At 40.1% G+C, this 18,127-nt stretch overlaps 2 protein-coding genes across 3 annotated transcripts; both read right to left on the bottom strand.

Annotated features, from left to right (window-relative positions):
* Positions 1–439: 439 nt before the first annotated feature.
* Positions 440–9,699, bottom strand: ube2v1 (ubiquitin-conjugating enzyme E2 variant 1). Of its 2 annotated transcripts, none has more exons than XM_047363267.1 (4): positions 9,552–9,699; positions 6,839–6,987; positions 5,348–5,473; positions 440–1,353 (listed from the first exon to the last, which is right to left on the bottom strand). In XM_047363267.1, the coding sequence occupies exons 1-4, from the start codon at positions 9,571–9,573 to the stop codon at positions 1,207–1,209; spliced, it is 444 nt and encodes a 147-aa protein (XP_047219223.1). In that variant the 5' UTR covers positions 9,574–9,699; the 3' UTR covers positions 440–1,206. The 2 variants fall into 2 exon arrangements, with proteins under 2 accessions (XP_047219223.1, XP_047219232.1); XM_047363276.1 differs by lacking the exon at positions 9,552–9,699 and adding an exon at positions 8,907–8,929.
* An 804-nt stretch (positions 9,700–10,503) lies between these two features.
* On the bottom strand, positions 10,504–17,685 carry peds1 (plasmanylethanolamine desaturase 1). The gene is made up of 6 exons (XM_047363255.1): positions 17,199–17,685; positions 15,259–15,378; positions 15,068–15,159; positions 14,807–14,951; positions 14,509–14,721; positions 10,504–14,342 (listed from the first exon to the last, which is right to left on the bottom strand). Exons 1-6 carry the CDS (start codon positions 17,332–17,334, stop codon positions 14,221–14,223), a joined length of 828 nt encoding a protein of 275 aa, XP_047219211.1. The 5' UTR covers positions 17,335–17,685; the 3' UTR covers positions 10,504–14,220.
* Positions 17,686–18,127: the final 442 nt, after the last annotated feature.

Here is an 18,127-nt window from a genome sequence, read left to right as displayed (position 1 = left end):
GGAAGTCAGCTGTCGTCGCCATTATTGTGTCGATCATATTTCTGTATTAATAATCTTTTCTATATAAATGTCGTTTAAAGTTTAGGTTTTCTAAAGAAAAAAAAAAACATTTTGTCACTCTGCAAGCCATAATCTTCATGATTAACAGAAACAATTTAAATATATCACATTGCGAATAATGAAATAAATTGTTTAAATTTCAATTGAATTACTGAACTTTGACCTTTTTTCAGTTAGCCTGTTTCAGAAGTGATTTATCATTTTAAGAGGGAGGAAAAATGTGATATCAAATTAGAATTTTTTCATTACTCTTAAAAATTATAAAATAATTTCAATGCAGAGCAGAAATGAAGAGGCCATTAATTCCCATTACCTCAAAATATCCCTCATTAATCCAAACCTGTCTGGAAACAGAATAGACGATGATCTTCAACAGAGATGCATGAATAGAGATTTATGAGGGAGATGGAGAGAGGAGCACAATACGCAAGTACATCACATCGAGTTGGGCCAAAGGAGGTAGCTAATTTCACTTTTCTTTTAAGCATGATATAACTGCAGGTCTATTTGCATTCAATGCATCTTAGGATATATTTTATATAAATACACAATGTTTACGATTCTAAACATTATGTATTTACAAGAGCACCTGTACAAATACATTTTTGCAAGCCCACAGTAACACATCTAGATTTATCTGAGCAGACATTCTTATTGCCACGTGAAATAAAAAACAATTTAAAAATCAAATAAAAATGGGGTTCCTATGTACATCTTAACTGAGGATCATCTCCAAGCCACGTTTAGTATGGTAATGCATGTTAAGCGGCCATTTCCTATGATACAAAAGGCAGCACACAAAGAGAAACACTCAATAAGTTTGTTATTATACAATCAGCATTTTAACATTAATAATCGAGAAATATTTGTAAGATGTACAGTATTTGAATGATATCTGGAGCTCTAATGATGGAACAGCCTGAACAGATGGTCCAGGGCCTGAAATGACTAATGAACAGGATTTAGGTATCTGAATGGCTATTAATGTCTCTGCTCTGGTACTTTTCAGTCTTCTGCTGCATTTGTATGTTTGTAGGTGGTGGGTGGAATGTCTCATGGCAGGCATATGAATTAAGGGATTAAAACTAAACAGCGAGAAAGTCGGGGGAAGAAGGCGAGAAACATGACAGGAGCAGCAGCATAAGCTCAGTTGGTGTAGATCTGGCCCTCGGGCGGCTGAGGAAGCTTCATGTTTTCCTTGCACATCATGAGCCGTCGCAGCTCCAGCAGCACCATGCGGATGCTGTAGGAGTTCTGCCACTTGGCCAGCGGAGTCACGGCGTGCATGTCAACCTGCAGGAAAACAGCACGTCAATGGGGGTGAAGCTCATGGTCCCCGTTTTGTGGGGTTTTCCTCACAGTTTACTGTGAGTGGCTAAAGCATTCACTCCCTTTGAACCTTTTCACATTTTGTCACATTACAACCACAAAGAATGTATATTATTGGGGTTTTATGCAATGGACCCTAAATAAGATCCAATGCAACAAACTGCCTTTAGAAGTCACCTAATCGGGAAACGAGTCCAGGTGTGTGTAATGTGATCTGAGTGTAAATCCAGCTGTTCTCTGAAGCTCTCTGATAAAGGCTTGAAATATTTCATGCAGGTGTAATGAATCTACACTACGTGTCAAAAGTTTTACATACACAGTCTCTTTGTTTTCCTAACTATTTACATTGTAGGTTCTCACCAAAGGCAACAAAACTATGAATGAACACACATGGATTTATGTAGTAAACAGAAGTGTGAAATGAGTAGATAGCCACCCTTTGCTTTGTTTACTACTTTGCTCTCTTGACGTTCTCTATGAGCTTCATAAGGTGGTCGCTTGAAATAGTTTCCTAAAGAGTCCTGAAAGAACTTCCCGGAGGTTCATTAAGAGATAACCAAAGGTTAATAATTCAGTCATCACAGCAAAGGGCGACTACTTTAAGGAATCTAAAATAAAAACCAAATTTAAAGTTTCATTCATCCTAAAGTTATTTTGTTTGCTACATAATTCCATGTGTTCATTCACCATTTTGATGCCTTCAGTGAGAATCTACGTACAATGTAAATATTCATAAACATAAAGAGAACCATTAAATGAGAAACGTGTCTTAAACTTTTCTTTTTTTTTTAGATGTACCTGTAAATTTAACTGAGAATCTGTGGCAAGACGCTCTCCACCCAGCCTGACTGGGCTTGAGCGATTTTACAAAGTATGGGACAAAATGTCCATCTCTTGATGTGAAAAGCTACTAGAGACGAACCCTGAAAGACTTTCAACTGCAGTTGCAGCAAGATGTGGTTTTACAAAGTACTGAGTCAGAGGCCTGAATACAAATGGACACCAGACTTCTCAAATTTTATTTGTAAAAGAAAAAAACAAAAACATGTCCTTCCATTGCATGATTATTTGCTACTTTGTCCTGGTCTATCACATAAAATCCCAATAAAATACACTGAAGTATACTGTTGTAAATGACAACATGTAAAAACGTTCTGGGGGTATAAATACTTTTGCAAGGCAGTGTATCAATATCAAAACCTTTGATGAAAACTACTGTTTTATTAGCTTTAAAAATGCACCAAAGTGCGCTTAGAAATCAGAATAGATCCATGTTTAAATTTCCTATATTTAATAAGCCAACCCATCTTTAAACTGGTACGGTTCTGTCCCTGCAAGCATGCATACAAAACAGGAACCTGCTAATCCAGCCGGACTGCACAACAGGCATGAAAAAAGTCCCATCTCTTTTTAAATACAGTGAACCCTTGTTTTTCGCGGAGGTTACGTTCCAAAAAGAACCCGAGATAGGCGAAATCAGTGAAGTAGTAACCTTTATTTTTTTTTACAATTATTATACAATTAAATACTCCATAATACATTGAAACCAAAGAACAAAACCTTTTTACAGGCCCAAGCATTTGTTTAGCAAATAAAAGTACTGTATAACGTTTTTTTTTTTTTTTTTACAAATAACTACTGTACTGTACAATAATAATTTTAATCATCAATATGCACTGAAGGCTTCAGATTGCAGAGATCAGCACCGCCCCACCGCGACCCGAGTCATTGGATTAGAACAGGAGAAAATGAAAAATGATTATGAAAAAAAATACAAAGTACAGTAGGACAAATAGTGACTCATGTGTATTTCACTGCTCTTCTGACTCAGCCGCTGCATCCTGACTCCGCTTTGTAGTGTTTTTTTTCTTCTAAAGCCCACGGTGCAGGTGTGTTTTTTCGAGAGAAGAACATAATTATCGTAGTCGATGTCGCTCTTTTTTCTTCTGGGCAAAAAGATTCTTATAAACCGACATGCCACCATCAATTACGTTTGAGAACTGTAATGAACGGCTGATCAAAGGGTCCCATTCTTGAGCTGCTCGCTGAAGTTCAGTGGCCATTCTCAGCATTGTTGCTAAGCGACCAAGTGTTCATCCATCCTCCTCATCTTTATCCACACTTGTGTCCTCTTCTTCCTCTTCTCTTTCATCGTCGCTTGGTGGCTTTGTCATTTCTGCCAGGTCTGCATCGGTCAGCCGATGTGCGTCTGCATCAATCAGGGCATTAATGTCATCCGTGGTCATGTCATTAAAGCCGCCTCCTCCAAGCTGTTTAGCGAGATTCACAGCTGTATCTACGGCAGAGTGATGGATCTCGTCAAGCGAGCCTCCGGTTGGGTTTTGCACTGCCTCTGGCCACAGTTTTTTCCAGCAGGCATTCAAAGTTTCAGTTTTCATCTCCTGAATGGCCCTCTGAATGCTTTGGAGACATGATGCGATGGTGTATCCACGCCAGTAGTCCGTTAGTGAGAAATCTTGATCCGAGTCCATAGCCTCAACAAGATGGTGCAGGGTGTTGCGCGTATAGAGAGCCTTGAAAGCACGGATGATGCCTTAGTCCATGGGCTGAATCAGGGATGTAGTGTTTGGCGGCAGAAATTCGATTTGCACACCATCATCCGCCAAATCATCAGCGTGACCTCCGGTGTTGTCAACAAGCAGAAGCACTTTAAAGTCTAGTCCTTTTCCTCTCTAACACTTGACCTCCAGGATGAAACAGTGTTTGAACCAATCCAGATTGAGCGCTTTTGTCATCCAAGCCTTTGCGTTGTGCATCCAGTAAACGGGCAAATCATCCGTAATTTTGTTTTTCAGTGCTCTGGGATTTTTAGACCCATAAATAAGCCCTGGTTTAAACATAAAACCTGCAGCATTTCCGCACATAACCAGAGTCAAACAATCTTTTAGGGCTTTAAATCCTGTGGCTTTGGCTTCTTCCTGCATGATGAAGGTGCGGGAGGGCATTCGTTTCCAAAATAAGCCAGTGTCATCCATATTAAAAATATTATATCCCCCTTCCTCAATGATCGCTTTCAATTTATTGTTCGCGAACGCTTCTGCTCCAGCGTTATTCGCAAAGGCGATCTCTCCGTGCAGAGAAACATTTTTAAATCCGAAGCGTTTCTTAAATTTTTGAAACCAGCCCTTGCTAGCATTAAATGCACTTGGTACTGCGTGAACAGCACTTGATGATGGCCCGGTATCTGCATCCTCCTCTTCCCTGTCACTGTCAGCAAAGGTTTGATACAGTGTTCTAGCTTTTGTACAAATAACGTTTGTATCCAGCGTAATGTTTTTTTTCTGCAGTCATTAATCCACAAAGCTAATGCAGATTCCATCCTTACCATGGTCTTGTTGCAGAGAGTTGCAACCCTTTCTGCATCCTTATTAAAACTTATTGCTGCTGTCGTCCTTATGTTATTTTCCTCCTTCTTTATGGAACAAACGGAAGATTCATTAAGTCCATAATGGCGACCTACAGCCGCATAGCTTCTACCTTCCTTTAGCATGTCCAGAAGTTTAACTTTTTCTGCGATAGTTAGCATCTTCCTCTGCCTTTTGGGCCCGACAGCAAGTACCTTTGTTGGTGCAGAACGTTTTGTCGACATTATGGGTTTTAGAGAAACTTGAAATTTCAAGAAAATTTGCAAACTTAAATTTGGCAAGCTGTTTTACATACATGTACATATTAAACCGCAACGTTATTGACACACAGGTAGAGAAGAAGCGGAAAGACTGTTTAGCCAATCAGACTGCAGAACACAATGTACGATGCAAATCCGTGAAGCAGTGAGACCGTGAAAGGTGAACCGCGATATAGCGAGGGTTCACTGTATACCATCACATTTTAAGCCATGATCTGTACTCCTACACCAAATACTATACAAATAACATAATTATACCAGCTGATAACATTCATAATGCTGTATTGTAAGTTGCTCTGAGGATTTACATACCACACCGTTGGAAGTGTGCACGCCATTCAAGTTTATCTTGGTCACAAATCTGACAAACGGCGGTGAGTCTGGGTAACCTGGCCCACATTCAACCTTCAGGTTGTACATCCTGTTTTCATAACTCGTCTGTAGACAGAGAGGGGCAGAGACATAGGGGACAGAACAGGAGACTGAAACTGGAGAAGATACATGTTTTTCAGATCTCTCAGTTTCTACACATATTTAATGTGTCAATAAGTTCAATATAAATATTTACAACAGTGAAAAACATGCCAACACAGTGACAAAACACATACAGCATAGTTTTGACCATATCGTTGTCATGTCTATAGACTTATAAAATATAATATAGACTTTACTTTTGTTATAATTTGTTCAATTAACTAAGTGACATCTATTAAAGGCTCCTAGAGATGTGGTTTTTTTATACTAATTGACAAAAGTGTGACAGATGAAGAAAAGGCAGACTGTAAATATAACCAGCTTTTCTATTTAAAAAAATGCATAAATTAAAATAGGGAAACTAATATAAACCTTTTAATTGTGTTGAAAACAGGAAAATTGATCAAGTTTGGAAATATTTTTCCGTATTCCAGTTTCTTGTGTAAATAACCTGTAAATAACTACAATGACCTTCATCCTTTTCTGGACTTTCAAGGACCAAGAAACGGAATGAGATGAGTGGACAGTCCAGAGACACCACCGTCCAAAAAAGATAGGAGGGAAATTCCTCAACTGCAGCCATTTTTACTCAATTAGATAAATTAGAACATCTCTAAAACGTAAGTGTAGTAATTAGATTATTAATGAGATTAAAAAAAGAGACTTCATTCATTCATTACACACAAAGCAATTTATTTAAGAGTCGTTTGTTTAATTTGGCCAATCAAGCACATTGATATGGTGGTCATTAAACTAAGTCCTGTTGACTCAAATCCTCAAAATGAAACAGAAATAAATCATTAAAATATATCTCGGTGTGTAATGAATCTAAATACATTTGACTTTTTGATGATGTTCTAATCGGTGATCCGCCTGCAAACATCAACCTCAAGATCCTAAGTGCCTGAACAGAAGAACAACTTCTTTTCTTGCAACCTGAAGTTGTTTCACATCCCATCCAAATGGCTCCTTTAGTTTGGATAAAAAGTCAAATAAAAAAAAAAAAGAATAAGTCCAGTTGCCCTCCATGACAAGATGGATGACTGTAATCTACATCTGTGCATCAGAATCCTATTCATTTTGAGCTATGAAATAACATCGAAGAGTTTAAAGCACTCATATGCTGCCAGCTTGTTGAAGAAAAGTCAATGACAGGACAGTGTTTCATAAAGCTACTGCATCGTCCTTCTCGTATCTCTGAACGGCCTGATCTGTTTACAGAGAATACAGGTTGAGGTCAAACTTGAGTCATACAACAGTGCATTAACCTTTTGCCTCTGCTGCTTAAAGGCTTACAAGGCTGTTAGGTGTTTAAATAGCACCACTAACCCTTGGAGGGCCAAGGATCACTCCTCTCCACCGTGTTAAGGTCATGTCCTCGTCATCCTCCAGACCCCAGCTCACCGTACCATCTCCCACACCTTTCTGGCCCTCTTCCAGCTCCTCCAAAAGTCGGAAATTGCGGGGAACTTTAACGCCTGTTTGTGGAGACACACACGCAAGCATTTCCAACATGAGAGGTGTAATTAAGTCCCTTTAAGCGGTTTGCTTTAGTGACACTGAGGTACTGCAATAAAGCTTTAAGCCACTGGAAGAGGCGGCTTCTTAACCAGTCCATTGCAAGTCTTTAAAACATGTTAAACTGAAAAATAGCTTAATGCATCAAAACAATAATTAATGTTCAAATTTCATATGAATATGTCTTGACAAACTCGAACACCTGTCACCAAAAATGCATTGATTATGGACACTATGATCAGCAGATTTCTATCCGACATTGCTATCATTAATCCACACTGAGCCTATTCTTCTACATAGGCAAAAATGAATAAGAAAACTATTAATGAGATATAATACTGTCTTGCAAATGTGTTCATTTTTTTTCCCATTTTGTCACAAGCTTCAATGTATTTTATTTAAATTTTATGTGACAGGCCAAAACAAAGTAGTTGTTTAAATGATACATGGTTCTCAGAATTTCTCAAAGACAAAAATCTGGAAAATGTGGCCTGGATTTATAACCAGCAACCCCGAGTCAACATTTTGTAGAACTACCTTTCACTGCACTTACAGCTGCTAGTCTTTTGGAGGTGTTTCGCACACCCAGAGACGGAAATATTGTCCCTTTCTTCTTTACAAAATAGTTCAAGCTCAGTCCGACTGAATGCGGAGTCTTGCCAAAGATTCACATTTGCATTTAGGTTTGGACTTTGGGCTATTCCAACACATAAACAGGCTTTGATTTAAAGCAGGAGTGCAGGAGCACCCCTGCAAATTTTAGATGCATCCCTCCTTCTCCGTTACCAGGCCTCTCCATAGCTGAATGACATGCCGATGAGGGAATCAGCCATTTGATTCAGGTGTGTTGGAGAAGGGATGCATCTCAAAGTTGCAGGATAGTAGCTCTCAAAGACTGCGCTTAGGCACTCCTGCTCTAAACCATTACATTTTAGCTCTGGATGTATGCTTATGGCTATTAACCAACTGAAGGGTGAACCTCCCCCTAAATCTAACCTTTTACAGCTTTCCTTCCAGGATTGCTGTATTTAGCTTCATCCGTCTTCCCATCAACTCTGATCAGCTTCTCACTCCCTGCTGAAGAAAAGCATCCCCACAGCATGATACTACCACTACCATGTTTCACAGAGAGGATGGTGTTTTTAGGGTTGTGCCCAGAGTTTGTTACCTCCACACAGTGTTTTGTATGAAGTTAAATTCTGATCTCATTTAACCAGAGCATCTTCTTCCACTTGCTTGCTGTGTCCTTTCCCTGCCTTGTGGCAAACTGCAATCAGGACACCTCATGGCTTCCTTCTCTGCAGCTCCTTCAGAGCAACCTTGAGCCTTTGGACTGCCCCATCGATTGATGGTGTTCTTGCCCGGCTGGTAAAGCTTAGGTGGATAGCCATGTCTTGGCAGGTCTGCGGCAGTGGATGGAACAGTGTTTCGTGACTTGTTCAGAGCTTGAGATTTTGTTTTATAACCTAACTAGGGGTATTGTTTTACAAGTATTGTTCAATGTTTTTGAATAAAATAAGATTGGAACTTTCATTTTCTGTCCAGTTGACAATCTCCTGCCACTTTGTGTTAGTCTGTCTCATAATTTCATTAAAATACATTGAAGTCTATTGTTGTAAGGTGATAAAAAGAAAAACAATTAAGGTTTATGAAACCTTTTCAAGCCACTGTATCTATAATCACCTGGTTTGGGGTCGGACTTTTAAACAGCTTTTACTATTTATGAAGACTGATGCTTCATAGAAATATTAGACTTTAAGCCACAAACGCTCCTAATGTAGAAAAAAAAAAACACAATAATTATATTTTGGTATTGATGGGGGTGTTTTCCCAAGGGCTAGTGATAAGAGGCGCCCATGAGGAATTCGGTAATAATTACCGATCATTGTTTTAATGTCCCGCCGCCGTGGTGCTGCATCATTTGGCCTCTGCAGTGGGAAGGCAGAGCTGCGCCCTTAAATAGACCTCCAAACAAACAGCCACGCTTGCAGATGCTGCAGTAACCTAGCTCAGCCCACCGGCATCTGCACTGCCCTGTTTCCCCCTTGAGCGGGGATCCAGGACGCGTCCTCACGGTTGACGGTTCCCGTCGGAATGCGGATGCACCAACTGAGAACAAACCGTCGGTTTGTGACATCCGTTTTTAACGTCGGTAAATATTTCAATGTTGCCAATAAGTAGGCGGGGTGGCGGTCAGAGTTAGCGACATTTGGGTTTAGAAGCTTGCACTGCTAAACTAAATTATATTAATAATTCGCTCATTATTTAACAGTACAGAAATTCGTCCGCCACTGGCGTAGCATCGGCTATTAAAACTTTACATTTTGGCTAGCTTAGCTGCTGCCGTCGCTTCCTATTCATTCTCTGTTGCTTTTATTTTGCGTTTATCTTTTAAGTAACCCTTTTCCGCGCCCTGCTATATAACCAGTCTCATTATAAAAACCGTTAACTATGAAAATGTACCGGTTCTCCAACTGAAAGACGCGTTCTTTGGGTGATTAAAAATGTTTTTTGTATCAGTTACCTGATCCAGTGGCGACCGCCATCTTGTCGCTACGCAGCGGGAGCGCGCACGTGCCCAGCAGTGCGCGCACGTTGAAAATGTTGCCATTGCTTTTTCCTTCTCCTAAAACCAGACTCTGCTGTTGGCTGCTTTGAGAAACACGTCGGCCATAATAACCAATCAGTGAATTGCTAAAAATATATATATATCGAGTTAAATGCAGGTTTTATTTTGAAATACATCAAGTTAATTGATTATATATAAAGAAACGGAGTGAGAGATGAACCGCTGGATACGAGCTGTGACAGATAAGAGGTTGGTGGTAAAGTAGTACAAACAGGTGCTGCTCACCAGAGTTACACCAGCTGCTTTTTATTTATTTATAGTCCCATTATTTGACTTTCCGGAAGTGAACAGACGGTGTTAAAACTAATGTGGTTTACATACCCTAGTTTGTTTAAGTTAAACATACTATACTGAATATAGTTTCCAACTCTTCATGATTGTTGCCAGTAAATTAATATATCACAAAAACGTCTTTTTATTTCTGTAGTTCAATTTTAAAAGTGAAACTCATACATTCATAACACACACAGTGATATATTTTAAGCATTTCTTTTAGTTACTGCTGTTTTGCCAAAGGGAAACCCAGAATTCTCTTTCTCAGAAAACTGGAACAGACTAACAGAAACTTATAAAACAGAAATGTCAACAGTCTTATTACAACCTTTGTTTTTTATTGGTTTTATGCAATATTCAGATTGCTTGATAAATCGAATTTTGGGTTTCTCTTTAGCTGTAATCATCACAATTACAAAAATCAGTGCTTATAATATACCACTGTGTGTAATAAATGAATGAATTTAATATTTTGTATTATTCCTGAAAAACCTTTGATCTAATATTTTGAAATGCACCTATATGTATGGCAAACATATCTGTAACATCTTTAAGGCAAAGAACACACAACAAAAACAGGTGGTTGTCAGTTTATTTATAAATACAGATTAATATATACATTATAAGCCTCCCATATGGAAGACAACAAAAAGGCATCAAGGCATTATTCTGATATCTAAAATTTCCTCTCCATGGGCATCCCTAACAAACATTGCCATCCATGTGGGTCCCAACTCAGAGAAATGGTGAGTCATACATGAAGGGCAAAATATAGTGTATTCCCAACAATGGTGGCAACATTTACTGTAAATCTTTAGGGGAAGCATAAGGCAGTTAAATTTAAAACCCAACAATCAAAACAAATTCTACAGTCATAAGAAAAAGGCAAATATAATTGTGTTGAATCATGGCCACAAAACCAGGAATGCATCAGTCAACTTCCTGCTCTGACCAACAAAAATCAATCTCAACTAAGATTAGTTAGTTTTAGCATTTTAAATGATATCCTTACCTCTACCAATGGAGTCGCTATTTTTTACAATCCTGAGAGCATTCGGAGAATAAACTTATGCGCAATAAAGCGACAAGAATACCCACATCAACAGCACTTACAACAAGCCAAGAGGGGGTGGTTTTGGTTCCCTTTGAGCTCACCACAAATCTTCAGTTCAAACCTGTCTGTCATGTGAGTCTTTACAACTAATAAATGTGTCTCTTTAAGCGTTTTCGATCAATATCGTATAGTCATTACCCTAGATCTTATGGATCTACAAAAGCACAAAACATCCTTATGATTGTCCTTATAAAATGTGAATGTAACTCACTGACGCGCCAAAACAATCAGCAAAGCCAGTGACGGTATTCCTACTCAGAACGTTCTGTCTACGCATCATAGTCCTAATACTGACTGAGAAAAGCTACATACACAAGTAGAACCTTTGCAGGGCTCAAGCATGATGCTTTCCATTACCAGCTTATGCTACACCATGAAAACACACAAAGCTGTGTCCTACAACACTCTACAAGCACTATGCAGTCTGCAGTCTACTCCTGCTGTTGACCTATTATAAATAATTGCACATAATAAAGTGTAAATGAAGGAAAAACTGGAATATTATGCAACTGAGAGCAAAACTTTGTCTGTAATGCTAACTCTGTCAGTAATTGTCCAGAGGCACAAGCCTTCAACCTGGTCCACCCGCGCGAACATCAAGGTTAGCTTCCACTGTTTTGAACTTTGTCAGGACTAATCTGGGGCCAGAAGCTCAAAATCTGAGTGTTTTGTTGAAAATGGCTCCAGGTCAGCTTCACCAGTTCCTACCCTGATTTTACTCCTTTGCCGTTTCGTACCACTGCAGTTTTGGACGTTTCATACCTGACTTTTTCCTTGTACGAATTGATGCCGCATACCGTGGGACGTCTGATGTCAACCACGCATTAACTCCTACCTGCCAGGAGGACGATTCTTACCCGCTCTGACAACCCAGGGTTTAAAGTAACTTAGTATATCGTCAGTCTACTGTATGGTTATGGGGTTTTATGGCTCCAATAAATAATATCAAATAATTCATAATTGAATTAAACTGTAGATTTTATGCAATTTTTGATTATTTAATCTCCAAAATGTATTTTTACTGGTTCCAAAAGGAAGGAGGAAAGGACAAAATGGTGTTGCATGGGTACAAAATGGCTACGAGGCCTGTTGCCTTTTTGTCCCAACATCCTCCTATTTTGTACCCGTAAAAAAGCTATTTGTACCCATGTACTTAACTATAGTGTTTCAGTTTATTTCTCTTGAAAGATGGTATCAGTATTTTGATTCATTTTGATAATAAGTTATCAGAAAAATCCTCAAATGCCATGTATACGTTATTTAGATTTGAACACATTATTCACACCCTATTTATTGATTGGTTATGATTCTATGGTGTGTTTCTTTACAGTAAGATTAAACTAACAATTAGATCATGTTTCACATGTTTATTTAAACTTTCTGTGTGAATACCACGAAACTGTCGCATTTTTACTCAAGGTTATTATACCGTAAGGATCTTATGGTGTATTACTCAAAGCGAGTAAGGATTAATGTACCGTCGAAATAAGGCCTTCAGTGCCGTGAAAAGAACAAAACTGCAAAAAGTACGAAGCAAAACTTATAACACCGGTTGAAATCAGTTTGATCAAGAGCAGACCACCAGCCTCCTGATTCAGCACCTGTTTCACACAAAGGTGCTCTGGCGACCCAGTGAGCAGCTCACACAAGCCGCCATGCTGCATGCATTCTTGTGTCTGCTGCAAGTGACGTCTTTAATCGGTGAAATTACTTTTTACATGCAGGCAACTGCTTTTTAACTCCAGCGTTCAAACTCAGCAAACGTGTAAACCATTAGAAAAAAAGAAAGGCATTAAAGCTATCAAGATGAATTAAGACATTTAAGGGCTTCTTATTACACTGCATAGATGCTAGCTGTACAAAACAATTACAGATCATCCACAGAAGCACTACAAAAAACCAAAACATGAACCAAATAATCCTATCTGTGTGAGAGAGGTCGTCTGATTTCTCTGAAGCCCTTAAAACATGACCAAGTATGCTTGTATAACAGGTACCAAGAATGTACAGAGAGGCAATATTTCCGATCAGGAATGTAATGCTCAGAAACAGAGAAGACGAAAACAAAAGACTATCAAGACTTAGGACTGAAAACAACACACACACACACAGCTGGCACAATACCTTTGAGGCTGTTGTGTTGGATTAATTGGGACAGAAAGCCCAGAGTGACATTACTGCCACCAACACCCCCAAAGCGCTGCAAAGAAGCAACAAGAGACACAAAGTACTGCATCTGCGGCATGTAAGGCAGCTTGACCAATCAGCATCCACCTCTTTTTCTGCAAAACTGCATGTTTAGCAGCAGCCAAACAAACAAACAAGCTGCGTTCAAAGAGGACGTATGATCATCTGATGGATTACCCAACAGAGCAAACGTAACCTTAAATGATGGTGTAATTATCCAGGACTTCCTGATTCCAAGAATTTACACTGCTAACAGAAACCATCTAAAACCAATTCCAGTGCATGGCGTTATGGTTTCATTCCTCATAATTTAGATTATTTAGTAGCTCTATGCTCATGCTGGTTCTCCCTCTGTAACAGATCAGGAAACTACTAATAAATGTGGCTGTGTTTTAGAAACAACAATGTGAATTTTTAAACCTATTTTGTTTGCACTTGTCGTACAAAGCCATCAGAAAGTGTGCAGAGCCAAACCCAAATGTGCAAGGAAACAACAAATGTAACAGTTACTTATAATTTGATCACAAGCCATCAACATTGGTAACGCTTCCAGAGAAATCCTACATAAACCCAGACCTATGACTGAATCAATGACTTCCACATCCAACTCGTTTCTTTGGAGAAAATAAAGCAGTGATGAGTAAAACGTGAATATAAGTTCCCTCAATCAGGTGAGTGTTTTTTCTCCAAAGCACTGGTTCCTACACATGTTCTAAGATCAGAGACCCTTTGGAAAGTGATAAACTGTTAGCAGAAACTTTAAAAAGTGATGACCTGTGTTAGAAATAGCACTATGAACTATGAAAAATCCCAGAAAGCCCTCGATTTGTAAAAGAGGAAAGAAAAATGTGCAAGACTTAAAGCTATGGCATCAAAAACTGTTAGATGTTCATCCCGTGAACTGCAGTTTTTAAATGAGCCAAGAAAATGGGACGAGAAGCCTGGGCAGAGCCAGAGGTTTCTGAGGTAGGATGCAGTTAGCCTTCAGTGTTAATTCACTTTCTTAGCCCATTTTAAGTCATCTGCCCTGGGTTTCTCTCCTGTCACGCCCTGAATGAGGTCCTCCAAGGTTCTCCAGAAACCCAGCTTCTCCAGAGGGTAGTTTAGCCAACCTGGACAGAAGAGAGACAAAGAGGTAATCAAAGTTTACCAAAAAGACTTATCCCTTGATGCTCAATCTGACTCCACACAGATTGATCTATTTAGCTGAAAACAGTCTTCACAAAAAGGAGGCAGGTTGATCTGTGAAAACCCTCCTCTGAGGACAAAGAGACAAACCTGTGGTGATGCAGAAGTACGTCTCATGAGGGGAGACGTGATGGACGCGGTGGTGCTTGCGAGGAAGGATGATGTGGCAGTTCTGCAGGAACACCACCCAGCGAGGAAGGCCAAAGTACGTGTGCGACCACTTGTGAATCTGGTTGGTGAGGGTCACAAAGATGGCCAGTGCGTACAGGTAGCAGTACCATGGGTAGATATGGTAAATCTCCGCTGTAGTTACAGAAACCCGGGAGGATTCATGTTTATGGTCTTTATTTTGTCTTCACTCTAATATATTCAGACAAATGTCACTCACCAGGGGACAGGGTGAAAAAGTTGAAGGCCATGTTTGCAAGAGGGAATATTGTTAGCATGCAGTTGTCACCGTTGGTCTCGATGAAGTCGTGACGGGTGATGGCTGTGGGGTCGATGTGGTGCTCTCTGAATGGGCGTATAAAAGCCTTTGGGAGTGAAAAGATCAGGATAGTTGGGGGAAATCTTCATTACAGAATTTCTACATATTTTCATGGCCAAATTTCATTCTTTACCAGAGTTTGTTGAAACCCTGAGATCATACCTTTCCAAAGATGGGTAGATCCACTGAACCCCACGTGTCAGCCCCCCAGTGTACAAATCCTGACGCGAAGTCAGCCGTGAGTATTCCGGCCACTGAGAAAGAAGTTGTGAAGTGGAATGAAAAGGGATCCGAACATCCACTGATAAAACAAAAATATTCACACCTTGTGTCATTTTGGGTTCAGTGCTTACCAATGCCCAACTGTAGGTACCACACATGTCCCAGATGGAAATTGGCAAGAAGGTGAATAAAGTTGAAGGCCATGAGAGAGAAGCACAGGACGACACTGATCCATTCTTGACATCTTTTGCCTGGCAGGAAATACAAAAAAAGGAACAAACATAACGAAAGATCTGAAGTGTTCCTGATTCTTCCTCAAAGTTATATCATTCCCCCACTCTCTAGTTCTAGAAGGCAGTGCACTGCAAGTGTTTGTACCTCCTAAACTCTTATTTTGACCCTCGTTTTCACATTACAACGACAAACTTTTATCAGTTTTATTTGGGATTTTATGTGATAGAGCTTCACACATCCAGAGACTGATTTTTTTAACCCATTCTTGTTTGCAAAACAACGCAAGCTAAGTTTAGATTGAATGGCGAGCATCTGTGAATAGCAGTTTTCGAGACTTGCCACAAAAACTCAATTGGATTTATGTCTGGACTTTAACTACGCCATTATAACACATGAAAATTATTTGATCCAAACCAGGGTTTCTCAACCCTGGCCGTCAGAGCCCAATGTCCTGCATGTCTACCCCTTCTCCCACACTCCTGACTGAAATGAATGTTGGATTAACAGGCTTCTGAAGCACTTGATGGCATGCTGAGAAGGCAATGCATTAACATGTGAATCAGGTGTGCTGGAGCAGAGACACATCTTCAACATGGACAGCGGGGTCAAAAACCACTGATCTGAACCATTCCAGTATAGGGTTGTCGTCATGGTGGAACATGTACCTCCACTTAAGTCTCAAGGCTCCTTGCAGGGTTTCCTTGAGGATTTAAGCATTTAGCTTAACCAACACCGTGCTTCACTGTGGGAATGGTGTGCTCATGGTGTGACGTGCAGCGTCATCTCCCCTCCCACACAGATGTGGGTCTTGTACTGCGGTCTTATCCGACCACAGCACCCTCCGCCACTTGTTTTCCCTACATGGCTTGTGGCAAATTGAAAACAGTGTAGATGTTTTCTTGCAACTCTTCCATAAAGGCCAGATTTGTAGAGAGCACAACTAATAATTGTCCTGTCAGCCGATTATGCCAAGAGAGCAGCTCTTCCAAAGTTACCTTGATTTTCTTGGCTGCCGCTCTGTTTATTGCCCTCTTTGCCCTGCCTGTCAGTTTAGGTGGAAGGTATCAAACGTATTCAGAGCCAAGGAGGCTGAATACAAATAAATGCCACACATTTCTGATTTCCATCACATGATAACCCAATAAAATACATTAAAGTTTTGGTGGTATTAAGCCAAAATGAAAAAAACGTTCAAGGGGAAAGGATATGTTTGCAGGTCATGGTATCTGCTCACACCTTGCAATATAAATAAAACTACCTTCGAAAGCACACAGCAAGGAAAATGTCTGCTTACTACACAGCCAAATTAGTCATATGCTGGCAGGCTGATATGAGCAGCACAAGAGCCATTACATTTGTTTAAAGGGTGTCCAGGGTTTACTTTGTGAATCAAGTTCAACCTGTATGAATAATTGGGCCAATCCTGAGATAGTTTAAAGCTTGAGGTTTTTAGGTCACACTTTGCAATTTGAACATCAGCCCCGTCAGTGAAAGGTCACAGTGGGTGTTAGTGAGGATTCCTATAACCTCTCTCCAATGCTGGAAACGTCAACGCTGCACAAAAACTCCCAATACAATTTTAACCACTCTCGCATAATTTCTATTGTGTAACAAACGCATTGTGGCTTTGACAAAACCCAGTACGGCTGCGGACTGGTTCTGGCAGTCAAATCCACTTCTGTCATCGCTTGCTTAGTAATTTGTTAGATTCTGTTGGAGTTTCTCTCTCTTTAACTAACTAAAGCCAGTCGTCATATCACACCACTCTTCTTCTTGAACACTCGAACCGCCAGGAACACACCCAGAAAGGACGTTGCTACCCAGAGGATCGACTCACCTGGCGAGTACAGGCTAGCCAGTTCTCGGGCACCGGCGTGCTGTGGACCCCATCTGACCGTGCCATGACCCGGTCCCTGCGGCTGTGCGGTCTCCGCTGCTACTCCACACCCGTTCTCGGTGACCATGCTCGCCATTTCTTTCCAGTGTGGGCCCGGCCCCTTCGGTCCTTCTACTCACAGCACCGGGAACCAACAGAATCGTCGACACCTCAGCTGATGCAAACCGTATCGTTTTCAACCAATCAAATACAAATCGTTGAGTGCAAGAGCCAATGGCGTTACGAGAAAATGTTTTCATAAGGTGGGAGACTAACCAATGGGGAGAAAGATTGCGAGTATTTCATTTCCTGGCCCCACCCTTGCTCCCTTTTCCGCTGTAAACGTACGCCTCACCGGCAGATGGCGCTGTGAGACTCTGACATGCTTCAACAGACAGAACTGGTGTTGTAGCGACATTTGTTACCGTCAGGTTTTGCTGTTTCATGCAATTTAAAAAATACCTGCTATTTAGGAAACAATTTTTCGCGTACAGAAATAAATGGAGCAATCCTGCCATCGAGAGTTTGTTCAGTTGTATTAAATGTTTTTTTGTTTTAAGTTATAAAAGTACAAATTAGACCAAATGAGGTGGAGTAAAGTCTTATTTTGTCACAAAAGCAGCAGTCGAGCTTTCTGGAAGCTCAGGTTGGTGAAGAAAAGCAGAATTTATGTGTCATTTATTTTAAAAAAAAGTCCATTCCAAGGAACACAAATGTCACAAAATAATACAAATTATATTTTTAAAAAAACATGTAAGATGAGCTTTGTTTGATATAACTTTTGCTGCTATCTCAAACTAGGAGATATTTATGTCACTGGAGATGAATTCCGATTAAACCAAAAAAAAAAGTAGAGAGCATGTATAGTTCCTGAACAACGTTCAAGCTGA

Source organism: Girardinichthys multiradiatus, chromosome 1 (assembly GCF_021462225.1).
Source record: "Girardinichthys multiradiatus isolate DD_20200921_A chromosome 1, DD_fGirMul_XY1, whole genome shotgun sequence".
In the NCBI taxonomy this organism is placed as follows: Eukaryota; Metazoa; Chordata; class Actinopteri; order Cyprinodontiformes; family Goodeidae; genus Girardinichthys; species Girardinichthys multiradiatus.
This window is presented reverse-complemented; position numbering and strand designations above follow the sequence as displayed.